We start from the raw sequence: 22,386 nt of genomic DNA, 5'->3' as shown, positions 1-22,386 counted from the left end.
TGACATTCTGGGCTGTTAGATTTGATCAAAAGTAGTTGTTCTCGTGGTGGATATCAACAGCATTCAAGCCAGATTAACTTTCACAAGGTTGAGTGGCAAAGGCAGGCGAGAGGTGGCATTCTGTTATTTTAAAAGAGCAATAACTGTGAACATTTTCAAAGACGGTCCCTCCAGATGAAATCTTGTCTGTCTGTTAAGTGATGGAGGCGGTTGTGTAATAACTTGCATAAAGGTGGTGGTTGGGCATGCAACAGGAGGCTAACCCCTAAGCCTCTCACGTCTACATTGCTAGCCACTCACTTTGTGAAGTGAGTGTAAATTGGAAAGCTAGAGAAACTGTTGGGCACGCCCTTCATCCATCATTGGAGATCTTTTTTGCTGGAAAAGTGTGCATTGTGTTAGCAAAATCCAGGTCAATCCATTTGGTGATCAATAAATTTTGATATATTCTGCCCTTTAAATTAAAATGCCATTGGTTTGATCGGTAATTTGGTGGGTATTTAGTCAATAGCTAAATGGTTATTAAATCAACTTTTATTTTTCTGAAAACCTCAAATACCTTTTTGAAACTAGATGATTCTGCTGGGTCTCAAAGTCTGTGTGTGTATGATAAACTTGCTAAGTGTGTATTGTGGTGCCGCAGGAAGATGAAGAAGAGGAAGAAGATATCGACAGCTTGGTTAGCTTTCATAGAAGAACGATGAACTCAAATTCCTCCAGCCTGCGTGGCTCAAAGGTAAAGTAATGACAGAACTCTCATTAGGTCTCTCAAGTAGTTTTTGAAGTGCAGCTCATTACGTGTCTCATAACAGAGCTGATACTTACTTATCTGAACAAGGATCTTTAACCTCAGGAAATCCTCTAGCGCGTTAGGAAGTGCAAAACCGATAGTGCGAGTCCAGCAAAGTGTTTCTATAGTTACCAGAGCCTGAATAGAAGGCAAAGCTGTCACCAAGACGACTTTAATGCTATTAATATGGATTTACGAAACATCCTGACAATGCTTAACTCAATTTGTCCCTAACAATCTTTCTGTATCTTTGTAGAATTTTTCTCAATCTGTAGCTTCTTTGTTCCCTTGCTATTACTTTTTGAACTGAAGCACTGAGTCTGTTTCTCCACTTATTAACTAAAATTGAATATTTGTCATCAACTTGAAACAAATGCAGGCATCGTTAATGATCGTTTGTTATCATGCAGAGCACACTGGGCAGCATGATGAGCCTTTACAGTGAAGCTGGAGACTTTGACAGTGTGGAGGTGAAGGGAGATGTTGTGTTCTCTGTAAGTTACGACGAGAGCAGCCAGAGCCTCCAGGTCTTCATCAAGGAGTGTCATCAGCTGGCTTATGGCGATGCTGCACGGAGTGTCTGCAACCCGTAAGAGCTTTCACTACACTCCAAACCTACATCGATCTCCAACTGGCAGAATTTAAAATTAAAAGCGAAGTTTAGTCAAACTTTAACCTTCAGATTAAGCAGCACTGTTGATTGTGCCTAAAAACTACACATTTTTCTACTGCGCACACACCCCTCAGTAATGTAAGCAAAGCTTTGATCAATGTCGATAAGAGGTTACTGTGTTTACTGAGTCTCAGTAAACACATCCCAGAGCTGATTAGTTGAGCTTCACAGGAAATTGAGTGTCAACAGACAAACATTTTTCTCAGCATTTAGTCAGGAGATACAACAGATGAGCAGTAATGATGACAGGGAGACTCATGATTTGACCTGCTTCTGTGTTTATGTTACAGCTATGTCAAATGTTATCTGCTCCCTGACAAATCTCGCCAGAGCAAAAAGAAAACCAGCACCAAGAGAAACATTATAAACCCAGTCTACAGTGAAACTTTAAAGGTGATGATTTATCATTTTTCTCATGCCTAACTGGACTCCAACTGTTGATCTTACCCTGTTGACTTAAAGACGCTCCCTTATTAGCGACCTTGCGCCATGTCTGCTGCAAATAATGACCGCACCTACGGAGACCTTAAGGTTGATATTGACTTTGCAGATTAGAGTAGCTGTTGTCAAATATTGATTTTAGTCCCAGCCTTCAGTGTAGAGTCAGCTTAAGCAGAGTAGCAAACTGTTGACAGGGAAATTAACCAGAAAGATCCATCTCAACATGTTTTGTTTTTTTTGTTGTTAAATAATCTCAATTTTTCACGTCATAGTTTGTGTTCCTGTCTACTTTTAAAAGACTGAAATGTCCACATTTGGAGGTTGAAGCAGTAGCAGTGGTGTGAATTATTTCACCACCCACACCTGAGATCATATTGTTTAACCAGATTGTAAATTATAATTTGAAACTACAAAGCTGTTTCAGAAGCAGATCAGGGTTTGGCTTAAAATGGGCATTTTGGGTCAATCAGTTATGGGTCAATACATATTCAGTATAAAAAAAAAAAAAAGGTTTGTTTTTTGTGAATATTGCACATTTCACTGAAAATGTGAGCGGCGAATAACTGTGTGGGTTGTGGCATCCTGGTGAGCTGACGAGATTCAACTATGGGCTAAAAAGCTCCTCAAAGCCACGCGTTGGAGAATTATCTACCAGGCTTTTGATCATCACGTCTCCTCTCTTCTTCTACCAGTACTCTATCAACCGCTCTCAGTTGTCCACTCGCTCCCTCTCGATATCAGTCTGGCATCATGGTCGCCTCAGCCGCAACGCCTTCTTGGGAGAGGTGGAGATCCCCTTGGACTGCAGAGACCTCGACTCCCCACAGGAGGAGCGCATGGCTCTCCTGGCAAAGGTAGAGCAGAGATTCTGTGCTCTTTAAGGAGTTTTCTTGTAGCTATGTTGAAACTCAACAAATGGCTTGTTTACCCATGAGGTCCGATGCAGAGTGTACATCTGCGTTGTGCTGAATAGGTGGAGTTTGCACACATTTTAAACTGCGTATCGGGGGCGTGCACTGATGCCCCACCCAGTTTAAGCACTGAAGGAAGCCTGAATGACTACCTCGACCATGTGACTAATACAAACAAAGCTGGACCATTTTAGATGAAACGGTTAACAAATTAAAATATTGATTTTAATTGGTTTATCTGCAAAATGCCAGCAGGTGTTTGCTGATAGATTCCTCTCTTAGTGACACTGTGACCTTTAAACCTCAATTACTTTAAAGTGAGGAGACCTCACACAGGCAATGTCTCCCTTCTATTTGAAACATTTACTCCTTCCTCACCACTCATCATCAGCTTACTGTTTTATCCAGAGCCATGTAACATTTTATGAATTAACTAGAATTTGAATGAAGGGTCTCTAAGCAAAGGAGAGCTGCACCAGGTAGCCCCTTCCTTTATCAGGCTGAAATAATAGCCTTTGTACTAATTTATAATTCTATCAACGCTGCTGTGAATGATGTCTCTTCCTTTATGAATTGCATCATACGGGTATCTACAACATGGACAATAAACTGCAGTTGTTTGGGTAAAGTCACATGATCTGTGAAAACCAGTAAAACCCAACTGCTGTGTTATCACAAGATCCAGTTTGAGCTGTTTACTGTAGAAATTACCTTTGGTTGAGCTGGCAGTTGCTGTCTGAGGTTTAATTATAGAAAGTTCAGTAAAGAAATCTTAATAAAGCTCATGTAACTTTAATTTGATCTCTAAAATATTGATCATACCATGGGAGTCTTTGTAAGCAGCACTGTAAAACCAGGTGAGGGCTGATTTAGATGAAGCGTTTGCGCTTGTGCTCTATTGCCCTGCATTTTTGCTGGATTTATTTTTCTTTATTACTTAGAGATAAAGCCACAGTGAACACGCTTTACACGTTGTCTGCATCCACACTAGCAGTCTTCCTCTGTGGACTGCTGCTTTTCATTGAGGGCATTTTAACACCTATAGTTTGTTAAATCTGGTCAGAATTCATTGATGAGTTTGTAGCTTTTCACTGTGATTTGATTTGTTTTTACACAAAGAAAAAATCCAAGTGCACTCCAAGCAAAACAAAATGCGTCACTAGATAGAGAGTAATCAGTCTGCTTATTGGCCTGATGTGTCTGTGGCAGAAGCAACAACAGTAAATGCAGAAAGGAGGTGTTGTGTTCTGGACTGTTGGAGAAGATGAAAAATTTATTTCACAGCTAGATGCTAGCCCGTACAGACCCTTGCCACAGAATACAAAGCATAAATGGACTAAACACTGCAGGTGGGAAAACGCCCTGAAACTTATTGACCTGTAGATCAGTGCATTTGGATGAAAGCAGTGGCTTTTGTGCAGGAGACCGGACAAAATGATGGCTTCAGCAAGCAGCAAGAATAATAAAAAGCACATTACAGACCAGAGTGAGCAGCCCAAATGTCAATCAATTTAAATCAAAGCAACAGTATTGATTAGCTATGAAGAAAAGAGCCTGGCTGTTACAGATGTTGTCTTATATATTTACAGGTTTGAGTTTCCATGTTAGTACATTGGCATGTGTACAAATTAACTTTTTTTTTCTTTTGTCTTTTCAAACAGGCAGCCTCTGTTGTGCCACCTTCAGCTTTTGCTCAGTACAAAGGGGAATTGATTATCTCCTTGAAGTTTGTCACACCTAAAAAGCAAACAGCTGAGAAAACCAAAGGTAAAAAAAAAGGTGGCTGTTTCTATCTCTGGCTTTGCTTCAAATTTCTGAGCTCGTCTGTTCTCCCGTTCAGACAAAAAAGCCAGGGTGGAGGAAGGAGGAGAGCTGCATGTCCTAATAAAGGAGGCAAAGAATTTGATGGCAATGAAGTCAGGAGGCACATCGGATAGCTTTGTGAAGGGGTTGGTGATCACCTGTCCAATTCTTAAACCAATAAAAAATAAATAAACTCACTCATGGTTTTTAAACGGGAATTTGTATTTTTTAAATTAGTTTGGTGTTTGTGGCTTTGCAGCTACCTGTTCCCAACTAAGGCAAAGAACTCAAAGAGGAAGACTCCAGTTATGAAGAAGAGCCTGAACCCCCACTACAATGAAACATTCGTGTACAAGGAGCTGACTCTGGAGCAGCTGAAGGAGATGTGTCTGGAGCTGACTGTGTGGGACAAAGAGTCCTTGCACAGCAATGAATTCCTGGGAGGTGTCCGCCTCAGCTCCGGAGAAGGTAAATGATCAAATCTATGAAGTCCTGGTGTCGTCTTTTTCACCTGGCTTTTAAAGCTCATATGTGAGATGGACTGTTTTTTTTGGGGGGGGGGGATAAACTAGACTATTTTTTCTTTGCTGCTGTCTCCAGCAAGTGGAATAAATCATTAAACTACAAAGATTTTGAGGTTCGCAACCATTGTTACCCCTCACCTGTAAAAGGCTGATGGGGTATTTTCATCACAGCAACAGGCAGGCGCGCAACATGGACGCCCAAGTTTGTTAATGTGATAGTTTGAATCTCAGTTATTTCAACATCCAGGTCAGAAGTTTTCAGAAAAATCTTGGAATGTGATAACTCGAGAAGAAAGTCGCCTAGGATTTTCAAATTTGTACCATAGGCACATCCATTGAGAGACTGGGTGGTAGCTATAGCAGCTGCCAGTATTTTTTTTTTTAAATTATTTGTATTTTTATATATTTTTTTAAGCAGTTTCCTCTTCCTTTAGTATTACCTGTATTTGTTAGGTAAATTTTGTGGGTGTCTTTTTAAAGTTGCATGGTTTTTGGGGGGGGGGGGGGTTTTTGGGGGTTTTTTTGATACAAAAGTCCCTCCAGTCCCCCTGCACTTCAACAAGGAAAAGCAAAGAGGAAAAACATCTCTGACTCTGGAATATATTTAAGTTTGAAGAACTTTTGAATGAAAAATGAGCACAATGAACGTCATCTCCCATTTCATGCACTTAAAACTGCACATGCACAAAGGGATGTGAGTCAGTATTTAAAAAAACAAAACAATCATCTTACAAAACATGAAACCATAACCTGTTAACAAACCAATTCATTTGTCAGATATTATTTATGGGCAATCGGACAGGAGTGACCACATGGTCCTTTATGTGGGCCTGCACAGCATTTTTATCTCTCGTCCCCCTCACCTCTCATACTGAGATACAAATTTTGTTTTCAGAAATCAACAATGTAAAACAAACTGTTCTAAGGTCTGGCTTTCATTGAAAGGCTACTTCCTCCTGCTAAGTAAAATGTTACCCTCTTTGTTCAAGCTACACCCAGCATTGGGAAATTTGACCACAATCACACGCTATGCAGAACTTTCTGGAATGTAATGGGAGAAAGATGTGCTGTTGATGGATGTATCCCCAGCAAAATCAAATGATTAAAAGACAAAACAACAGAAATAACATCCTTAAGACTAAGCTTTAGCTTCCTTGTGCTATATTTAGTAGCAAGGGGTTTGGGAAATTTGCATTCATATAAAATATATTTGTCCTTGAAACTCTTTGCTCTACATTTAGTTTGTTAACATTTGGTCAGCCTAAAAGCAAGCAATATGTCACAGTGGAGTAAAGATGACTTGAATTGAAATTCATGCCAATATAATGGGTTTTACAATTAAACTAAAATACAAAAATTAAGCATCTTTGAGAAAAAACAGTTGTAGAATTTACTATTATTAATGAGAAAAACAGATTCTGCAGTGACTGTGCAATCTTAACCCTGCAGGCACAGTAAAGGTGGGCAAAGAGGAGGTGGAGCTGGACTCGGTTGGAGAGGAGATTAGTCTCTGGCAGAAGATGATGCAGTACCCGGACTCATGGGCAGAGGGCACTCTTACACTGCGTTCCACTATGGGGAAGGCGAAGGGCAAATGAGGACAGCACACGCCTGAGATGATGAGAAGCGGTGTCCTGTGAGACTAACATGGGATTGTGGATTAATTTTATTTTCTCAAGCTTGTCACACCAGAGCAGGCCGGTCTCTTGAAGTGAGCGGTCACCCAGTTTGTTGTCGTGACACTCCACAGCTGCTCACACCTGCTCTCTCTGCACGGGGTTCATCTTTAACACGGCCCCCAAACTGCAGATGGGTGTTAACCTTTTGGAAGCGTGCCAAAGCATCACCACAACAGATTTATTTTGTTAAAGCAGTCACTTTTTTAAAAATTCAAACTGTATATATATTCTAGCTATTCAAAATCATGCACAGCACTTGGCAGTTTCTCACAGTTCTCTTTATTTGTGTCGAGATGCATACTGGTGTGGGAAAACAATTTGAAACAAACTGGTTATGCAGTATTTCAGCTGTCGCTTCTAAGAAATTCTGCTTTATTTAATCCATACCAGTGCATTTACATTACTATTTGTATAACTTGCATGAGAAGTTTTTCAATAAAGAACATTTTATCTTTGGTAACACTGTTTACCTCAATGCTCTCTCCACCAAAAAACAAAAATAAACTAAACTCAGACATTCTTTCGCTTTCTCCACTTTAAACTAAAGATAAAAGAGAGCAACACTACACACGCTACACTTTTTTTTCCGCTTTTTTTTTTTTTTTAAATGTTGGTAAAAAATATAACTTTTAGGAGATAAAGCTTTTATAACCTTTAGAGCAAAGTTGGCAGTAGATTATATTTATCAGATCTGACTTGTTATGCATGCAAGTTTATATCCTATTGAATTAAAGTTGATTTATATACTGCTTCAGACTAACTGCTCGGAAGCATTTCAGTGTATGGATGTGGTGAAAGATGCTTCTAGAAGGAATTTGGTTACATCTGAGTCCAGCTGGGAATTGTCTTTGATAATAAAGAAGCTCCATACAAATACATATCTACATTTCTATATGTGTGTATATACACATATTTGCTGGTGTGTTTTACTTCTAATCTTAAATGCTAGATATCCTGTGGCAAACGCTTTCTGCTGTCAGCACCCCTTTGGCTGATGATTTAATACAGAGCAAACAGTGCTTGCACTTCAGTGTTGTATAATCACATTTTAAAACAAGGAACTGCTGTCTTGTCTTTTTTTTTCCCCGCTTCAAATGTTCCTCTGAACCTGGTTTCTGGTTGTTTGTCCTTACTGTGTGTTAGTAATACTGATGAGTGCATTGCTGTGGCAACGACAGAGGTTTATTAAATTAGTCACAGAAATCGCTGCGGAGCTCCAGTTTCTCCCGTTCCTCTTCGTCCAGCAGGAAACTGTCGATGTAGGAGAACAGCTCATCTGAACCCACGGGGGAAATGAAGCGCTCTCGGTCCAGACCGAGCTCATCCAGGAGCACCATGCTGAAGTAGCTTCTGGATATTCTGAATGCTTGCCTGTGGAGAAACCCAATAAGAGCCATTAACACATCCTCTACAGTGAAAATTACAAATAATTCATCCTTGTAATATTCTGGATAGCTGGATATTTATAATTGGCAAACGTTGCTTAAAAAAGTCAACTTTTTGCTTCAAGGTTTGCCTTCTCAAAGTAGTCACACATCATTCTTTAGGTGTTCAAAATGATCAGATTGGAGTATAAAAGCTGCATTATCTATTTTAGTTTTGACCACTTGATTCCTGAATTTAAAAACATCCATCCGTTATCTTCCACGTATCAAATTCTGAGTCCTGCAGGGCCTCCCAGCCTCTCACAGAATAACACCATATAAAATTGTTACAATAATGTCAGGCATGTTTTTTAGAGACTTGAGAAATTGATTCAAGCTTTACAGCTCTGAATGCCTCAGGGTGTTAGCATAGCAATAATAAACTCTTCACAGAAGTGCTCATATAATTAGCGCCAGGTTGCTTCCACCCCAAGAAACACTGTATGTGAACACAGATCCTAAAATATTTCTGGTTTGTGGTCTCAATCACTAGTTTCATGTCTTATTTAGTACAAAAAATAAGTGAATGATGATCCCATTTAAACTGGAATAACATTACTGCCTTGTGATGAATATATTCTCAGAATAAGCTGGTGACAGCCAAAATGTTCAAAACAAGTCTTCAAAATAGGATTTAGCGAACCAATGGGTTACAGCAAGGTAGTTACAGCCATCATTTATATACAGTCTATGGAGAGTGCACGATCACTGTATTAAAAAGAGTATTGTTCAGTGCAGCTTTATACTTGTTGGCTTTCAACTCATTGCTTTCAATTACAATTAGATGTATTTCCTTCCAACTCTAAGCTATGTTCAGATAAAACGTCCCTTTATTGATGTCTGAATTCCCCTGATGATTTGTGCTCTGCTCACTCAGTTTACCTCAGTACTCTTTAGGATTTGTGTGTCTGCAGTGAGACCTTAGGTTAGGAAGAGTTTCCAGTCTGGAAAAACTGAGGAATGCTTCTTACTCAAATTGCACAGTTGTAGGAAAGAATCTTTATCGAGGCATTTCCTAAGATGAATTATTTTTTAATGTTTATTTTTACTGCAAAATGCTCAGCTTCAAAAGCATCGCAGTGCTCCTCAGGGAAACCAAAAGCCAGATGATTATTACTGATGTTTTGTCGGGTCTGTTGAAATCCCATCGAAGTGATTATTATGCTATATTTAGAAATGTTAATCTTTGAATGGAGACTCTCTTTTTATTAGGAGACTCCTGACATTTAAAGCTTGTGAAAATAACTCTTGACTGTTAAGTGAAATGGAAATTTTATAAAGTCATTTCAGGATGGATTTTTTAAAGTCCCCATAAAAGAACCATAAAACTGTTGAACAAATAAATTATTACCTTAAACCCTCTATGACTTGAGGCTGAAGAAGACTTTCTTTAATGCGGCCAGTCTCACGAGGAGGAGAGCCCAGAAGCTCGATCACGGTTACGTGCCGGAGGGCTAATCCACAATCTGCTTTCTGAATCAGGAAAAGGGGAAACACATGATTGGGTTCTTGTTACTTATTAAACGGCTTCAGAAGCTTTACTGGGCTGATCAAGTAAAGTCTCACTTGTGTCATGATGTTCTGGAGCTGGTAGTCAGGGTCCGACATGTTGGGTGCAGACACGATCAGCAGCCTCCGCTTTTCATAGAACTGATCCAGGAGAGCTGGCGCTGTCTTTACATCGGCTTTAATCTCAATTGCTACAAACAAAAGGTCATAGTTACGTCCTCCACTTATACCCCTCCACATGTACATAAGCACATACAAAAGCATTCTGTTATGTATGCAGTGCACTCCATATTGTAATAATGTATAGATTTCAGATGTATTCTCTTCTATCTCATACTTTTTGCTGCCAGCATGGAGACTTTAACCAGATCCCCCACCTCTGGCTAAAATCTCCAAAAATTTAAATTTATTAATTTTTTTGCTGAAGCGTAAAATCGCACGAGCTGTTCAAGATTAAAGCAGCGCTGTTCAGCCTTTTCAGCTCTGACCTTCTTAAGAAGAAAGTGTGTAATCATCACTCCTCATCAACGCTTTTAGACACCATCAAAAATGTCCTGCCTCTGAATATCTGTCACAACATGTTAAGGATTTTTTACTGTTTTATTTGATTATGCTTCAAATGTTATGTTATGCTTATGTTCACATATTTCACCAGACACAGCTTTCTGAAGAAACAGGAAGCTGACCCTGTGACCCTGTGACATTTACCGCAAGAGATCAGCACAGAAATACACATCCGCAGAAGTTGACTTGCATTATCTTATTCTTAGAAATTGACTTGTAGCACACACACTTTGTGACACATACACACACAGCTTACACACAGACAGCATCAGGACCTGCGTAACAGGAAATGTGATTATATTTGCGATGTAACCTATAAAAATAAACGAATACTGCAGTTCGGTGTGTCTCTCTGTCTGAGATTCACCCGTGCCGCACGTTATCAGTAACAAGTGTCTCAGTGTTGTTTACTCACCTGACTGTTTGTTAACTGTAAATCTCTGACACAACATAAATAACAAAAGGACAGAGGAAACTGTAAAGTGGAACTTTTTATTCCTCTAATAATTATCTTTGTGGGGTGCCTTCCCCTTATGTCAGGAACCACTGGACTTTACTACCTCACTGTATATAAAATATTTGCTGGTTGATGCAAAACAGCCATGATAAACAACTGTTTATTAACTATACTAATATACTAGTGCAAAAAATGCAAGTATCCTGAAAAGTTACTTTCATATAGTCATTTGATGTGAAGTGAAATCTTACAAGCTTCATTTCTTTTGTTTGAATTTTGATGATTGTTGGTTACAGCTCACAAAATCAGAAGTGCAATATCTGGCATGGGCTCAAAATGTGGTCATAAATATTTTGTACTTGTAAATCAGTTTCGTATGTGTAAAAGGAATTTGTGTGTGCGTAAAAAAGATTTGTATGTGTAAAAAAGATTTGTGTGTGGACTTAGCCAAAAAAAACCCTGCAAGTTACAAGTACGAATTTTGACCCTATTTTTCTTCCTTTCATCTGATTGGTCAATGTCATGTCAATCACAAATGTAACAATCCAATCAGAAAACAGATGGGTTTGGCTGTTGGAGGGGCGCTTTTTTGAACTGCAGGTCCTTGAAGGGTGATACAGTTTGAAGCTGGAGGATCTCTATATAAATATCCGATAGCAGCTAGGTCCCCTAACTTTCAGCAGCTGTTGAAAGGATAAAGTTGTGGTATATCAGTGGTTAGAAATACCATTATTACTTTAGGATTAGTTTAACACAAAGTCAGGGCTGACCCGGGACCATTGCTGTGAGTCACAGTGCGCAGCATAAAAGTCCTTTCACATCGGACGCAGGATGTGGTGCTAATGCTAACTGCTAACTAAAAGCAAAGGATCCAGAATTTTTTGCGCTGGCTGCTGAGCTCTGTGGGTTTTTGCAGCAGCTCTACCTGTACTAGATGCACCTGCTCCGGAGCAGGTGCATCTTTTCTATCTCTGACTTTATGTCCTCTACAAGAGTTTCTGTTTTTATTTTGCTAGTTCTTCAAATGTTCAATAAAAACATGTATGCTAATTCATAACGAAGAAAGCTTTGTAAAGAAGACTGTCATTTCCAAAACACTGCCCGCCCCACCCCACGGTCCGCAGCGCTGTTGAAAAGGCTGTGGAAGTCCCTGTATTAAACACGTAGACCTGTGACACAAAAATCACCAAACTCGGACGACCACAGACTGTTTTCCTTTGTGGTGATGAAGGAAAACGCTGGGTTGGCATGTAAAAGGGCATTTATTCCCTTCAAAGACCTGCAGTTCAAAAAAAAGCGCCCCTCCGACAGCCAAACCCATCTGTTCTCTGATTGGATTGTTACATTTGTGATTGACATGACATTGACCAATCAGATGAAAGGAAGAAAAATAGGGTCAAAATTCGTCCACACACAAATCTTTTTTACACATACAAATCCTGATTTACAAGTACAAAACCGATTTACAAGTACAAAATATTTATGACCACATTTTGAGCCCATATATCTGAAATGATTTGAAGATTTCATTTTGAGTTTGAATGAATGAATTTTCAAACATTATAAATACAATATACCTCTCAATCTAGTTTAGAACACACTACCACAACACTGCTGACTCGACAGTTGTCCAGATGACGATCATGGGGAGGGTAAGCCACAGAAACTTATGGCTGAAAAGGCTGGCTGTTCACAGAGTGCTGTATCGAAGCATTTTAATGGAAAGCTGACTGGATGGGAAAAGTGTGGTAGGAAAAGATGCAAAGGCAACAGGGACGACTGCAGCCTTGAGCAGACTGACAAGAAAAGTCGATTAAAGAATTTGGGAAAGCTTTACAAGGAGTGGAATGATGCTGGTGTCAAAGTATCAGGAGCCACCACCCACAGACGTCCTCAGGGAAAGAAGCAGTCTTAATATTAAGCTACTCCTGAACCAAAGACAACATCAGAAGGCCTCTCTTCAGATGAAGGTAATTTTTGCATTTCATTGGTAAATCTAAGTCCTAGTGTCTAGACCAGCGGTCCCCAATCCCAGTCCACGAGGGCCGGTGTCCCTGCAGGTTTTAGATGTGTCCTTGATCCATCACAGCTGATTTAATTGGATAAATTATCTTCTCAACATGTCTTGAAGTTCTCCAGAGGCCTGGTAAAGAACTAATCATGTGATTCGGGTGTGTGGACCCAGGGTGAGACCTAAAACCTGCAGGGACACCGGCCCTCGTGGACTGGGATTGGGGACCGCTGGTCTAGAGGAACAATGGACAGATAGAGAATCCCCGGTGTGTGAAGTCCAGTGTAAAGTTTCTGCAGTCTGCGATTCATCTGCCGGTGTTGGTGGTGGTTGGAGCCTCAACTGAGTACTGACTGCAGTCTTTGGCTCTTTTCCACAGCATGTCTTTCTGTCTTCCTTCTCTCACCCCAACTGGTCACAGCAGGTGGCCCCGCCCCTCACTCTGCCAGAGGTTTCTTCCTGTTAAAAGGGAGTTTTTCCTTCCCACTGTCGCCAAAGTTCCTGCTCATACGGGGTCATATGATTGTTGGGTTTTTCTCTGTATGTATTATTCTAGGGTCTACCTTACAATATAAAAATGTTTTTTTTTACTCTATTTATTATATTGTTGTGTCAGTCTGGTACATTTGCCACTGTTATACAGTCCTCTTAAAGTCACCTATTTGCAGACTCAGTACTCACGAACACACTCAGCAGGATCTCCGCCCCAGCTTCGGTTGAATTGGCAGACACGACTCGACACCCCCCTCCGTTCGTATCCTCCTTCGCAGTGGTATTCACACGTTGCACCATAGTTGTTCCCATCGGAGGAGCAGCTGAGGTAACTATGCAAGGGTGGAAAGAGTTCTGGACATCTTCTCACTGAATGTAAAACAAAATCATGTAAATAAAATACAACAGTGATAACAAAATAGTAACTCAAGAAATCCGGTTTGGCAGCTTACCCTCAACACGCACTATAAACTTGCAGGCAGCTCTGTTCCTGGCCTGATCGTACACTTTATATCGGATAATGTGAAGTCCCTCTTTAAAGTCAGTGCCTGGCTCCTGGCCCACTAATATCACACTGCAGAGAGACACAGTAGCCAACAAAATGTTCAAATCCATTTAAGAATGAACAGGAAAGGGAAATAAAGGAAGTCTGTGACATACTCGAGTGACTTGTGAGCAGTGTCTGTGGCTGTCGGAGGGTCCCAGGTCACCTTGGCGGTGAGCTTTCCAGGCTCAGCGACCTTGAGTCTAGATGGAGGACACTTTATCTTTGGAGGATCAGTATCTGAAATAATGGCAATGTAGCATTAGAGAAAGGAAGCAGGCATGTTGTCAGCATTGCCCAACTGCTACAGCTATAAAGAGCAGAATTTAATTCAGAAAGCAACAAGCCACAGTTTGGATTCAGTCCAGAGAACAGACGAGGAGGAAATATGCTTGTTTTTGTGAGACTGTAAAAGGAGCCAATCCTGTGAAGGAATGAAGGATAACCACACCAGAGCAGATGGCCTGATTTAAAGTCCATGTATGGCATTAAGTTAAAAAATATAGCTGACAGAATTTCCAAACATTTGGTCGGCTTCACTTGGATCTACACACTGAGACAGTGCTGCGTACCTGAACACACCGGCTGTACTCCGCTCCATGACCCCCTGTGCTGGCAGATGCGTGATGGTTCTCCTTCAATGCGATAGCCAGTGTCACAGGTAAAGTCACACCTGGAGTCCACCATAAAGCCCTGAGTGCAGGTGTACCTGCCATGGTAAATGAGGGGCAGCATGTGGCAGCGCATCTCTGATGGGCACACAGAGAGTATGTTAAATGGCCACAGTGGTGGCTGTTCATATTAAACATGGTCAAAATTGTAACTAATGAGCTCAGTGTATGTTCAAGTAAGAACCAGACTGCTCTAAACATTTAGTTTTAGATTATTTTATTCTCTTGGGTCTATATAACATCACTGACAGCAGATATCCTTAATATGGACACGTCAGCTTCACACTTTCCACTGTAAGCACAGAAGCCCCACCCATCTGCTTTTCAAACCTTCTGTATGGGAGGGGGCAATCAAAAGAAACTTTCCTTAAAGGTTAAAATTGTTAAGCAGTCTGCTTCAGAGTATTAAAAAAAGAACAATTCATTATTTTGAACTGTGAATCATAAAAAGCCACCCCAGGAAAGTCCAAGAATTAAAAGGTTTGGCTGGTGATTTTTTATTTTTAGTGTCAACAACACTAGCAGTGTGAGCACGTGTGAAGAAAATATCTAAAAACAGGATTTGATTTAACTCTCCGAGCTGTTAAAAAGGCTCAAACTGGGAACTGCATTTTTAAGCAACTATTACTCTCAAAGAGTAAAAAAAAGTGTAATTGGGGACTATTTTCTTTTTTTTAAAAATATTTTTATTGAGAGACAAGTATACAGTAGTTTACAATGACAACACAATCTGTTCCCCTCACATATTTTTTAGTTTTTCTTACATGAACAGACACAATAACACACACACAGGCACATCTACACACACGCTTAAGTAAACAAACAAAACAAAACCTAATAAGAAACCCAAAACAAACACAAACCCCAAAAGGGGGAGAAAAAAAAAAAAAGGGGGGGGGGGGGGGGGGGGGGGAAGAGACATGATATTAATCAGCTGGTAGAGCGTTTAATGACTTGCAATAGTCCACGAAGGGGCCCCAGATAGAATAAAATTCTCTGTATTTGCCCTTCGCCACAAGGCCTATCTTTTGCAATTTAAGAGATGACATCACATCTCTAAACCAAAAAGAAACTGAAGGTGGCTTTGAAGATTTCCAAAGGAGTAAGATGCAACGTCTAGCCAAAAGTGATGTAAAGGCTAATATTTTGAAGTGTGTAGGGTCGGTTAGACCAGTGTTGACTGGAAGCCCAAAAACAGCTAGAAAAGGGTCCATGCAGATTTGGGTCCCAAGAGCTTTGGAAAGAATAACTGAATACTGACTCCAGAAGCCATGGAGTCTTGGGCACAGAAAGAACATATGGCCTAGGTCACATGGGGTGGCATGACATCTCTCACACTGATCCATCACTTGTGGGTAAATCTCAGACAGACGAGACTTTGAATAGTAAACCCTGTACAACACCTTGAACTGGATGAGTTGTAACCTGGCACAGGACGTACTATAACGGACATTGGATACTGCTTTCTCCCATTGCTGATCCGAAAAAATTATTCCTAACTCCCGCTCCCAAGCCCCCCTAATTTTAGCAACGGAATGGACATTTAAATCCATAAGTTGTTTATATATTAAAGATATAATTGACTTCTTATTGGGTTTAAGGGATAAGAATTCCTCCCACGGTTGGACATTTGGGAGAAGAGGGTAGGAGGGGAAGAGAGCAGAAGTGCAATGCCGTGCCTGAAAATAACGGAATAGATTGGTAGCCGGAAGATTTGTTTCTGAACACAGGTCTAAAAAAGTTAAGAAAGTGCCATCTTTATAGAGATCCTTAAATGTATTAATACCATGACGCTTCCACTGTACATAGGTACCATCAATGAGGCCAGGAGTAAACAGATGGTTCTGCGTGATGGGCATGTGTACTGACGCAGAGATGTACTTAAAATGACTCCTGAATTGTGACCAGACCCTTAGACTAGACTGTACCACGGGATTTTGGGTGAAATGAGAAGGCTTAAGTGGTAGTGGAGAGAATAATAAAGCTTCTAAGGATGAGGAAGTGCACGACAGGCGTTCCAGTTTGCACCACAGCAGGTCTTGAGATTCAAGCCAATGGGTCAATTTGTGAATATGAGAGGACCAATAGTAAAATAAAAAGTTAGGCAAGGCAAGACCACCATCAAATGTCAGTCTCTGTAATAATGATTTCCTCACCCTGGGGTGTTTCCCTCCCCACAAAAACGATGTAACTAGCTGGTCTAACTTTTTGAAAAAAGCTTTAGGTAAAAATATAGGAATACTCTGAAACAGAAATAACAATCGAGGCAAAATGTTCATCTTTACAGCATTGATCCGACCAATTAGGGACAAAGGTAGCGATTTCCATCTCTGAAAATCTGATTGAATTTGAGTCATTAAAGGGGAGAAATTGGAAGAGTATAGAGAAGACAAAGTACGAGTCATGTTAACTCCCAAATATTTAAAGCCAGCAGGGCTAAGTCTAAAAGGAATGTCAGATTGTTTAAGTGTAAGACTTAAAGAATTTATGGGGAAACATTCACTTTTAAGAAGATTTATTTTGTAACCTGACAGAGAGCCGAACTTGTTTAGTAGAGACACAATCGATGGTATGCTAGATAAGGGATCAGAAACATATAGAAGCAGGTCATCTGCATATAAAGACAATTTTACGTCAAGGCCTGACCGGGAAATACCACGAAAATGAGGAAGGGCCTTCAAAGCTACAGATAGGGGTTCAATTACAATAGCAAAAAGTAGGAGGGACAGGGGGCAACCCTGTCTCGTCCCGCTTGACAATGAGAAGTAGCCAGAGGAAACACCATTTGTATAGACACTGGCTTGGGGTGCCCTGTACAACAGTCGAATCCATGAAATGAATCTGTCCTTGAAACCAAATCTTCGCAAGACCGCAAAGAGAAAGCTCCACTCTACACGATCGAAAGCTTTCTCAGCATCAAGTGAGATAACTACTTCTGGATTAGTGGTTGAGTGTTGGGAAAGAATGACATTCAAAAGCGTGCGGACATTAAAGAACAGCTGGCGGCCTTTAATAAAGCCATTCTGTTCATCTGAAATAATAGTAGGAAGAACCTTTTCAAGGCGAATTGCTAAAATTTTAGCCAAGACTTTAACATCAACATTCAGCAGTGAAATAGGCCTATACGAGGTGCAAGACGTAGGATCCTTACCCTTCTTTAAGAGAACAGTAATTAGTGCTTGAGACAATGTAGGGGGCAATAGACCACGTTCAAAAGATTCATTATACACTGAAAGAAGTAGTGGGGCTAACTTGTCTATAAAAGTTTTTAAAAATTCAACTGAAAACCCGTCAGGTCCTGGTGCCTTACCATTGTGCATGGTCTTGATTGCATGCACAATTTCATCCAGCCTAAGAGGGGCATCTAATTGTTCAGCTATAACAGGATCGACAGTGGGCATTGTAAGACCGTTAAAAAAAGAATCCATCTCTGAGGCGTCAGCAGCAGATTCAGATTCATATAGGGAGGAATAGTACGTCTTAAACACCTCGTTTACTTCCTTTGAATCAGAGACCGAGTTGCCTGCCGCATCTTTAATTTGGGAAATTAATCGAGACGAGGCCTGACGTTTTAACTGATGGGCCAAAAGCCTTCTGGGCGGGACTATTTTCAGCAGTGGATTAACACTTACATGTGGTGCCAGTGAATAAAATTAACAACTCCAGTGCTCATGGTAATAAGGGAACATGTGAACTGAACTGATTTTATAATTCCTGGCCAGTAAGAATGAGATGAATATTTTCAAATAACAGACACTCACCGTATTTGCTGATCGATTTTCTTGGTCAGAAAAACAAAGAGTGTCACCAAACTGATCACATGTTAAGTTAAAATCTCCACATACTGCGGCAGTAAGCAGTCCCAGACCAGCGGCGATTAGCGAGGCACATAATGGAGCGTCTTCCCAGCAGCTTGTACCCTCGATCGCAGCTCATCTGGCAACGCGTTCCCAATGTGCTCCTGTAGGCTCTGCCTCGAGGGGAGTGGCAGGTCACCTCACCGTTGGTCAGACCCGGAGGATGGCACCAGTAAGGGTCTGTTTTTAAAGAGCAGCCAGAATCAGATTTGTGTGATTCCTTTAGACTCTGAGTGTTGGACTCAGTGTTCACTCATGGGAAAAGTGGGATTTCAGACTGTGCTTGTCTATATCAGTTAATCAGTCTTTATTATAGAGTTCAAAGATTCAAACTTCAGCAAGAAACCAGATGAAAAGCACCACAAAAATTATTATTAGAAAGAAGCATCTGAGCAAACCATAAGACTTCTGAAACAGTGCCCAGACAGAGGACACAAAAGTGGAAATGTTTGGCTGTGATGCACAGAATCACATTTGGAGAAAACCAAACACTGCATATCAGCATAAACAACTCATACCAAGTGTCAAACACGGTGATGGAAAGGTGATGGTGTGGGCTTGTTTTGCAGCCACAGGACCAGGACACCTAGCAGTCATTGAGTCGACCATGAGCTCCTATGTATAACAGAGTATTCTAGAGTCAAATATGAGGTCATCTGTCTGACAGACCTCAACACAATTAAAATGCTTTGTTGGGAATTTAAGAAAGCTGTGCCTAAACAAATGCCTCCAATCTTCAATGAACTGAAGCAACGTTGTGAAGAGGATTAAGCCAGACATCAAGGCAGCAAAGAATGAATAAATAAATAAATAATTACACAAGTTTTTTTTTCTAATGGCTTTAACAGCAGTGACTGACACAAAAATCAAAAAACCATTTCATCTGGATTGCATAACCCTGGATCCAAAGAAGTAAGCAGGCTATAAATATCTATATTCTCTTTATCATCTGGTTTCCTAGAAGAGTCTTTGAGCAAAAATCTAAAAGTTTACAGACTTTCTTACTAAGCTGCTTATTCTTGACACCAGATGTGTTAGCTACCGTCATATGAGCGACAGAGGCCAAATCTTTAATAGACACTGTTTGATGGTATGTTCTGACATATGGCCCAGCCCCAGTGAGTGTCTGTTGTCCATACGCACTTGTGTAGTCCAGTTGAGGAGTCGTATCTTCCTCTGTAAACTCATTTTCGTATACTGTAGTCCCAGAGCCAGCTGAAAAAACAACCAGACATGTCACATGTGTTTATGGTAGATAGACTGTCACTCAAATAGCACTTTTCTACTCTTTTTGAGCTTTCTTACTACAAGTATCATTCACACGTATTTAAAAAACCTAAGCACTTTTAACCTAACATTCACACACTCACATGGAAACATCAGGAGCAACCTAACCCCTGGACATGTATTTAAGCCAACATGTAGAAAAGCCTAGGGTTCGAACCCCAAACCTCCTGAGCATCAGCTGGGGTGAAATAATACGACTGAAGCACATATTATGTAGGTCACACAGAAGCAGGCAGACACAAACTTTTCTCACCGCGCACTCTCATTTCCACAACCTCCTTTCAGCTTCCTTTAGCACAACTCAAATAATATTCCACCTGGATTTCCAATGAGGAAATGGAAAATCCTGGGGCTCTTTGCTTTCTTGAGGTGATGCATGTAAATGGCCTTGGTTATGTTTTGAAACTTTCACTTTAACTCCACCACACATCAGGACAAACAGCATGTTTTCATTACCCACTTGGCGATTGTGTCTCTTACTCACCAGTTTCCATGTTCTAACAGTTCTTGTACTGTACTTTCTGCACAATAAATCACTGTTACTCTTCTTTCTCTGCAGTGGTGGCTCAGGCACAGTATCCTGAAAATGACTCCGTGTTTAGAGCTGAGTGCCAAACTTTCCAGTCTGTCAATCCCCCACCCCCCATCCCAGCTCTCAGTTCCTGCTCTGCTTCCTTTGCTTCAGCTCAGCATTAAACTTAGTCTCAAGCTAATAAAGTCCACTTTAAAGCATTTTATTAGTAATGATACATTTAATTTCCCTACTCTGCTCCAGATTCTTCCTAAGACAAGCAGATTAAACCCACCGTCAGTGGGTTTTTTTGTTTGTTTTATTTTTCTTATAAAGAGCCCAATGTTCCACACAATACACTTCCCCAGGCTAATATTTCCCCTCACAGAGAATTAGTCACACAGGAAATAACAGGCTAATCACTGCAGTGTTCAAATATAGAAATGGACATTACTGCAAGTGGGGTGTACTATCATGCACATGGGAATTAAAATGATATGTGAGATTATACATGGATAAAATTGAAACGGAGGTTTTCTATAGACTTAAGCTGTTTTTCCTAATAGGCAAACATAACCTTGGAGATTAGACTTCTTGTTACTCATTCAGCTTTTGTGATAATATGTATGAAAATAGTCCCCTCATAACTTGTTCTCGGACCCAAAGAGAATCCATTTTTTCTCACGTATGACAAAGAAAGGCTTGCCCGACTGGTGCTTTTACTCAAACGCTGCTTCTGATGACTAAGGGGTGCAGAATACCCAGACACTGACACACATTAGGCAGATTTTACTGCAGAGACATGCACACTGCAGGCAGAGTGAGACCATGCAGCAGAAATGAGTAAGACCACAAAGAAGCTGCTGCTCATCTGACATTTCATGTCTCTAATGACAAAGCTGAGAGACCGAGCATCATCCTTTCAATCACTCCTCATCATCGCTGGAGTTCATATGTGCTGCCGAGGGGAATCTCAGGTCATGTCATTATCTTGCAGGATTAAATGAAGGCTTTAGCACGTTTGGCCCGGAGGGGGACTCCTCAGTAATTAACTGGAGCTGAGCCGTAATTAAACTGCTTGGTCAGCAAACGGGGAAGGAACACCTGAAGAGAAATGAAGCTCAGCTCATTTTTAAAGTCATCTTATCCTGGATTTTAGCCAGTTGCATGTTGGGAGATGTTGTGGAGGCACAAATGGAGCAGGAACCTCCATTTGTACTCATCGATTCACCTAAAAAATGCAGCACATCTGGATCTAATACCAGTGGCTTTACTGCAGAGGAGGTATTTCCCAGCTGCAGGGAAGATGAGTGACTTGAACCTTGGCCAACCATCTAATATATTACATATTCATGCAAATTTGTCTTAGTTGAGACTTGCAACAAAACCAATGCTTGAATTTATACTAAACTTAGACTAAATAACTTTTCCTTTAAAAGAAGATCACTGTCAGACAGATGTAGTTACTTTAGATTACTTTAGATAGCTAGATAGCTTTAGTCGAACAACTGATTGATTGAGCTAAAACAAAACAATCATTATTTTAAGTTAAAGTTATTCTTTACTTGCCAAAGATTTCATGGTTTCTCTCTCTTAATAAATATGAGAGCTTGCTGCTTCCCATTTTTTATCAGAGATGTCACTTACGCTTTGGAAATATGAGTTTTCATGGTTACTGTAGCTAAACAGAAGCAGCAGATTGCTCGTTAGTTTCAGCCTCTGTTTCAACTTCACCATCTAGTTTCTGCTAACAGAATATGCACTATCCAAAACCTTGGGAGCAAACGTTTTTGCATTGGGAACTTAAGGAGTAGTTTTACTTTGTTGATTCTGTACTTTTCCTTTGATCACAGGAAAGTACATCGTGCACTGTAATCACGTGGTACTTTGATGAAATCTAGCCCCTAACATTTGAATTGTTGTTTATTTTTGTTTTCTTGTCTCGTACACGCTAGGTTTGTCGCATGGACTCACCTGTGAAGAACAAGATGAAGACAGCAACAGAGCGGCTGAGGCGCATGTCAGAAACGCAGAGATGACACTCCTGGATGAGATCAAACTTTTTTTGTACAACTCCAAGAATCTCAGAGTCCAACACAGACCTACGAAGCTATAAAACTGAGGAAAGCTTTAAAAAAAAAAAAAAGAGTTGTCTGAATAATCCCCACAGTCAACAACGAGCGCTCCTTTCACGCAGCAGCCTCCTCAGCTTTTGTTAAGGAAAGATTCTTCTAGTTC

At 40.5% G+C, this 22,386-nt stretch overlaps 2 protein-coding genes across 2 annotated transcripts in view; one reads left to right on the top strand and one right to left on the bottom strand.

Moving 5' to 3' along the window:
• The window catches only part of sytl4 (synaptotagmin-like 4), a 16,304-nt gene extending 8,729 nt beyond the window's left edge, over positions 1-7,575 (top strand). Inside the window, exons 10-17 of the mRNA XM_085433191.1 lie at positions 644-736; positions 1,201-1,379; positions 1,754-1,856; positions 2,597-2,758; positions 4,477-4,582; positions 4,656-4,764; positions 4,878-5,086; positions 6,592-7,575. Coding sequence (XP_085289317.1) covers positions 644-736; positions 1,201-1,379; positions 1,754-1,856; positions 2,597-2,758; positions 4,477-4,582; positions 4,656-4,764; positions 4,878-5,086; positions 6,592-6,740 — 1,110 coding nt within the window. The 3' untranslated portion in view covers positions 6,741-7,575. The remainder of the gene's footprint in view (positions 1-643; positions 737-1,200; positions 1,380-1,753; positions 1,857-2,596; positions 2,759-4,476; positions 4,583-4,655; positions 4,765-4,877; positions 5,087-6,591) is intronic.
• Positions 7,265-22,386, bottom strand: srpx2 (sushi-repeat containing protein X-linked 2). Its single transcript, XM_085433205.1, has 10 exons — positions 22,123-22,386; positions 19,494-19,565; positions 18,339-18,530; positions 14,395-14,571; positions 13,939-14,062; positions 13,731-13,852; positions 13,468-13,647; positions 9,812-9,945; positions 9,597-9,718; positions 7,265-8,192 (listed from the first exon to the last, which is right to left on the bottom strand). The coding sequence occupies exons 1-10, from the start codon at positions 22,166-22,168 to the stop codon at positions 8,012-8,014; spliced, it is 1,350 nt and encodes a 449-aa protein (XP_085289331.1). The 5' UTR covers positions 22,169-22,386; the 3' UTR covers positions 7,265-8,011.

This window comes from Copadichromis virginalis, linkage group LG2 (assembly GCF_057382275.1).
Source record: "Copadichromis virginalis isolate Kocher_CV1m ecotype Utaka linkage group LG2, C_Virginalis_male_GT1.1, whole genome shotgun sequence".
In the NCBI taxonomy this organism is placed as follows: domain Eukaryota; kingdom Metazoa; phylum Chordata; class Actinopteri; order Cichliformes; family Cichlidae; genus Copadichromis; species Copadichromis virginalis.
This window is presented reverse-complemented; position numbering and strand designations above follow the sequence as displayed.

Bases quoted from the DNA above. Each gene is read 5' to 3' on its own strand.
- srpx2 (XM_085433205.1), bottom strand. From the start codon at position 22,168: ATGCGCCTCAGCCGCTCTGTTGCTGTCTTCATCTTGTTCTTCACAG. The intron at 14,572-18,338 runs GTATGTGGAGAT...TGTGCCCATCAG, and splicing joins TGGGACTGCTTACTGCCGCA to AGATGCGCTGCCACATGCTG. The intron at 14,063-14,394 runs GTACGCAGCACT...CCATTATTTCAG, and splicing joins AGTACAGCCGGTGTGTTCAG to ATACTGATCCTCCAAAGATA.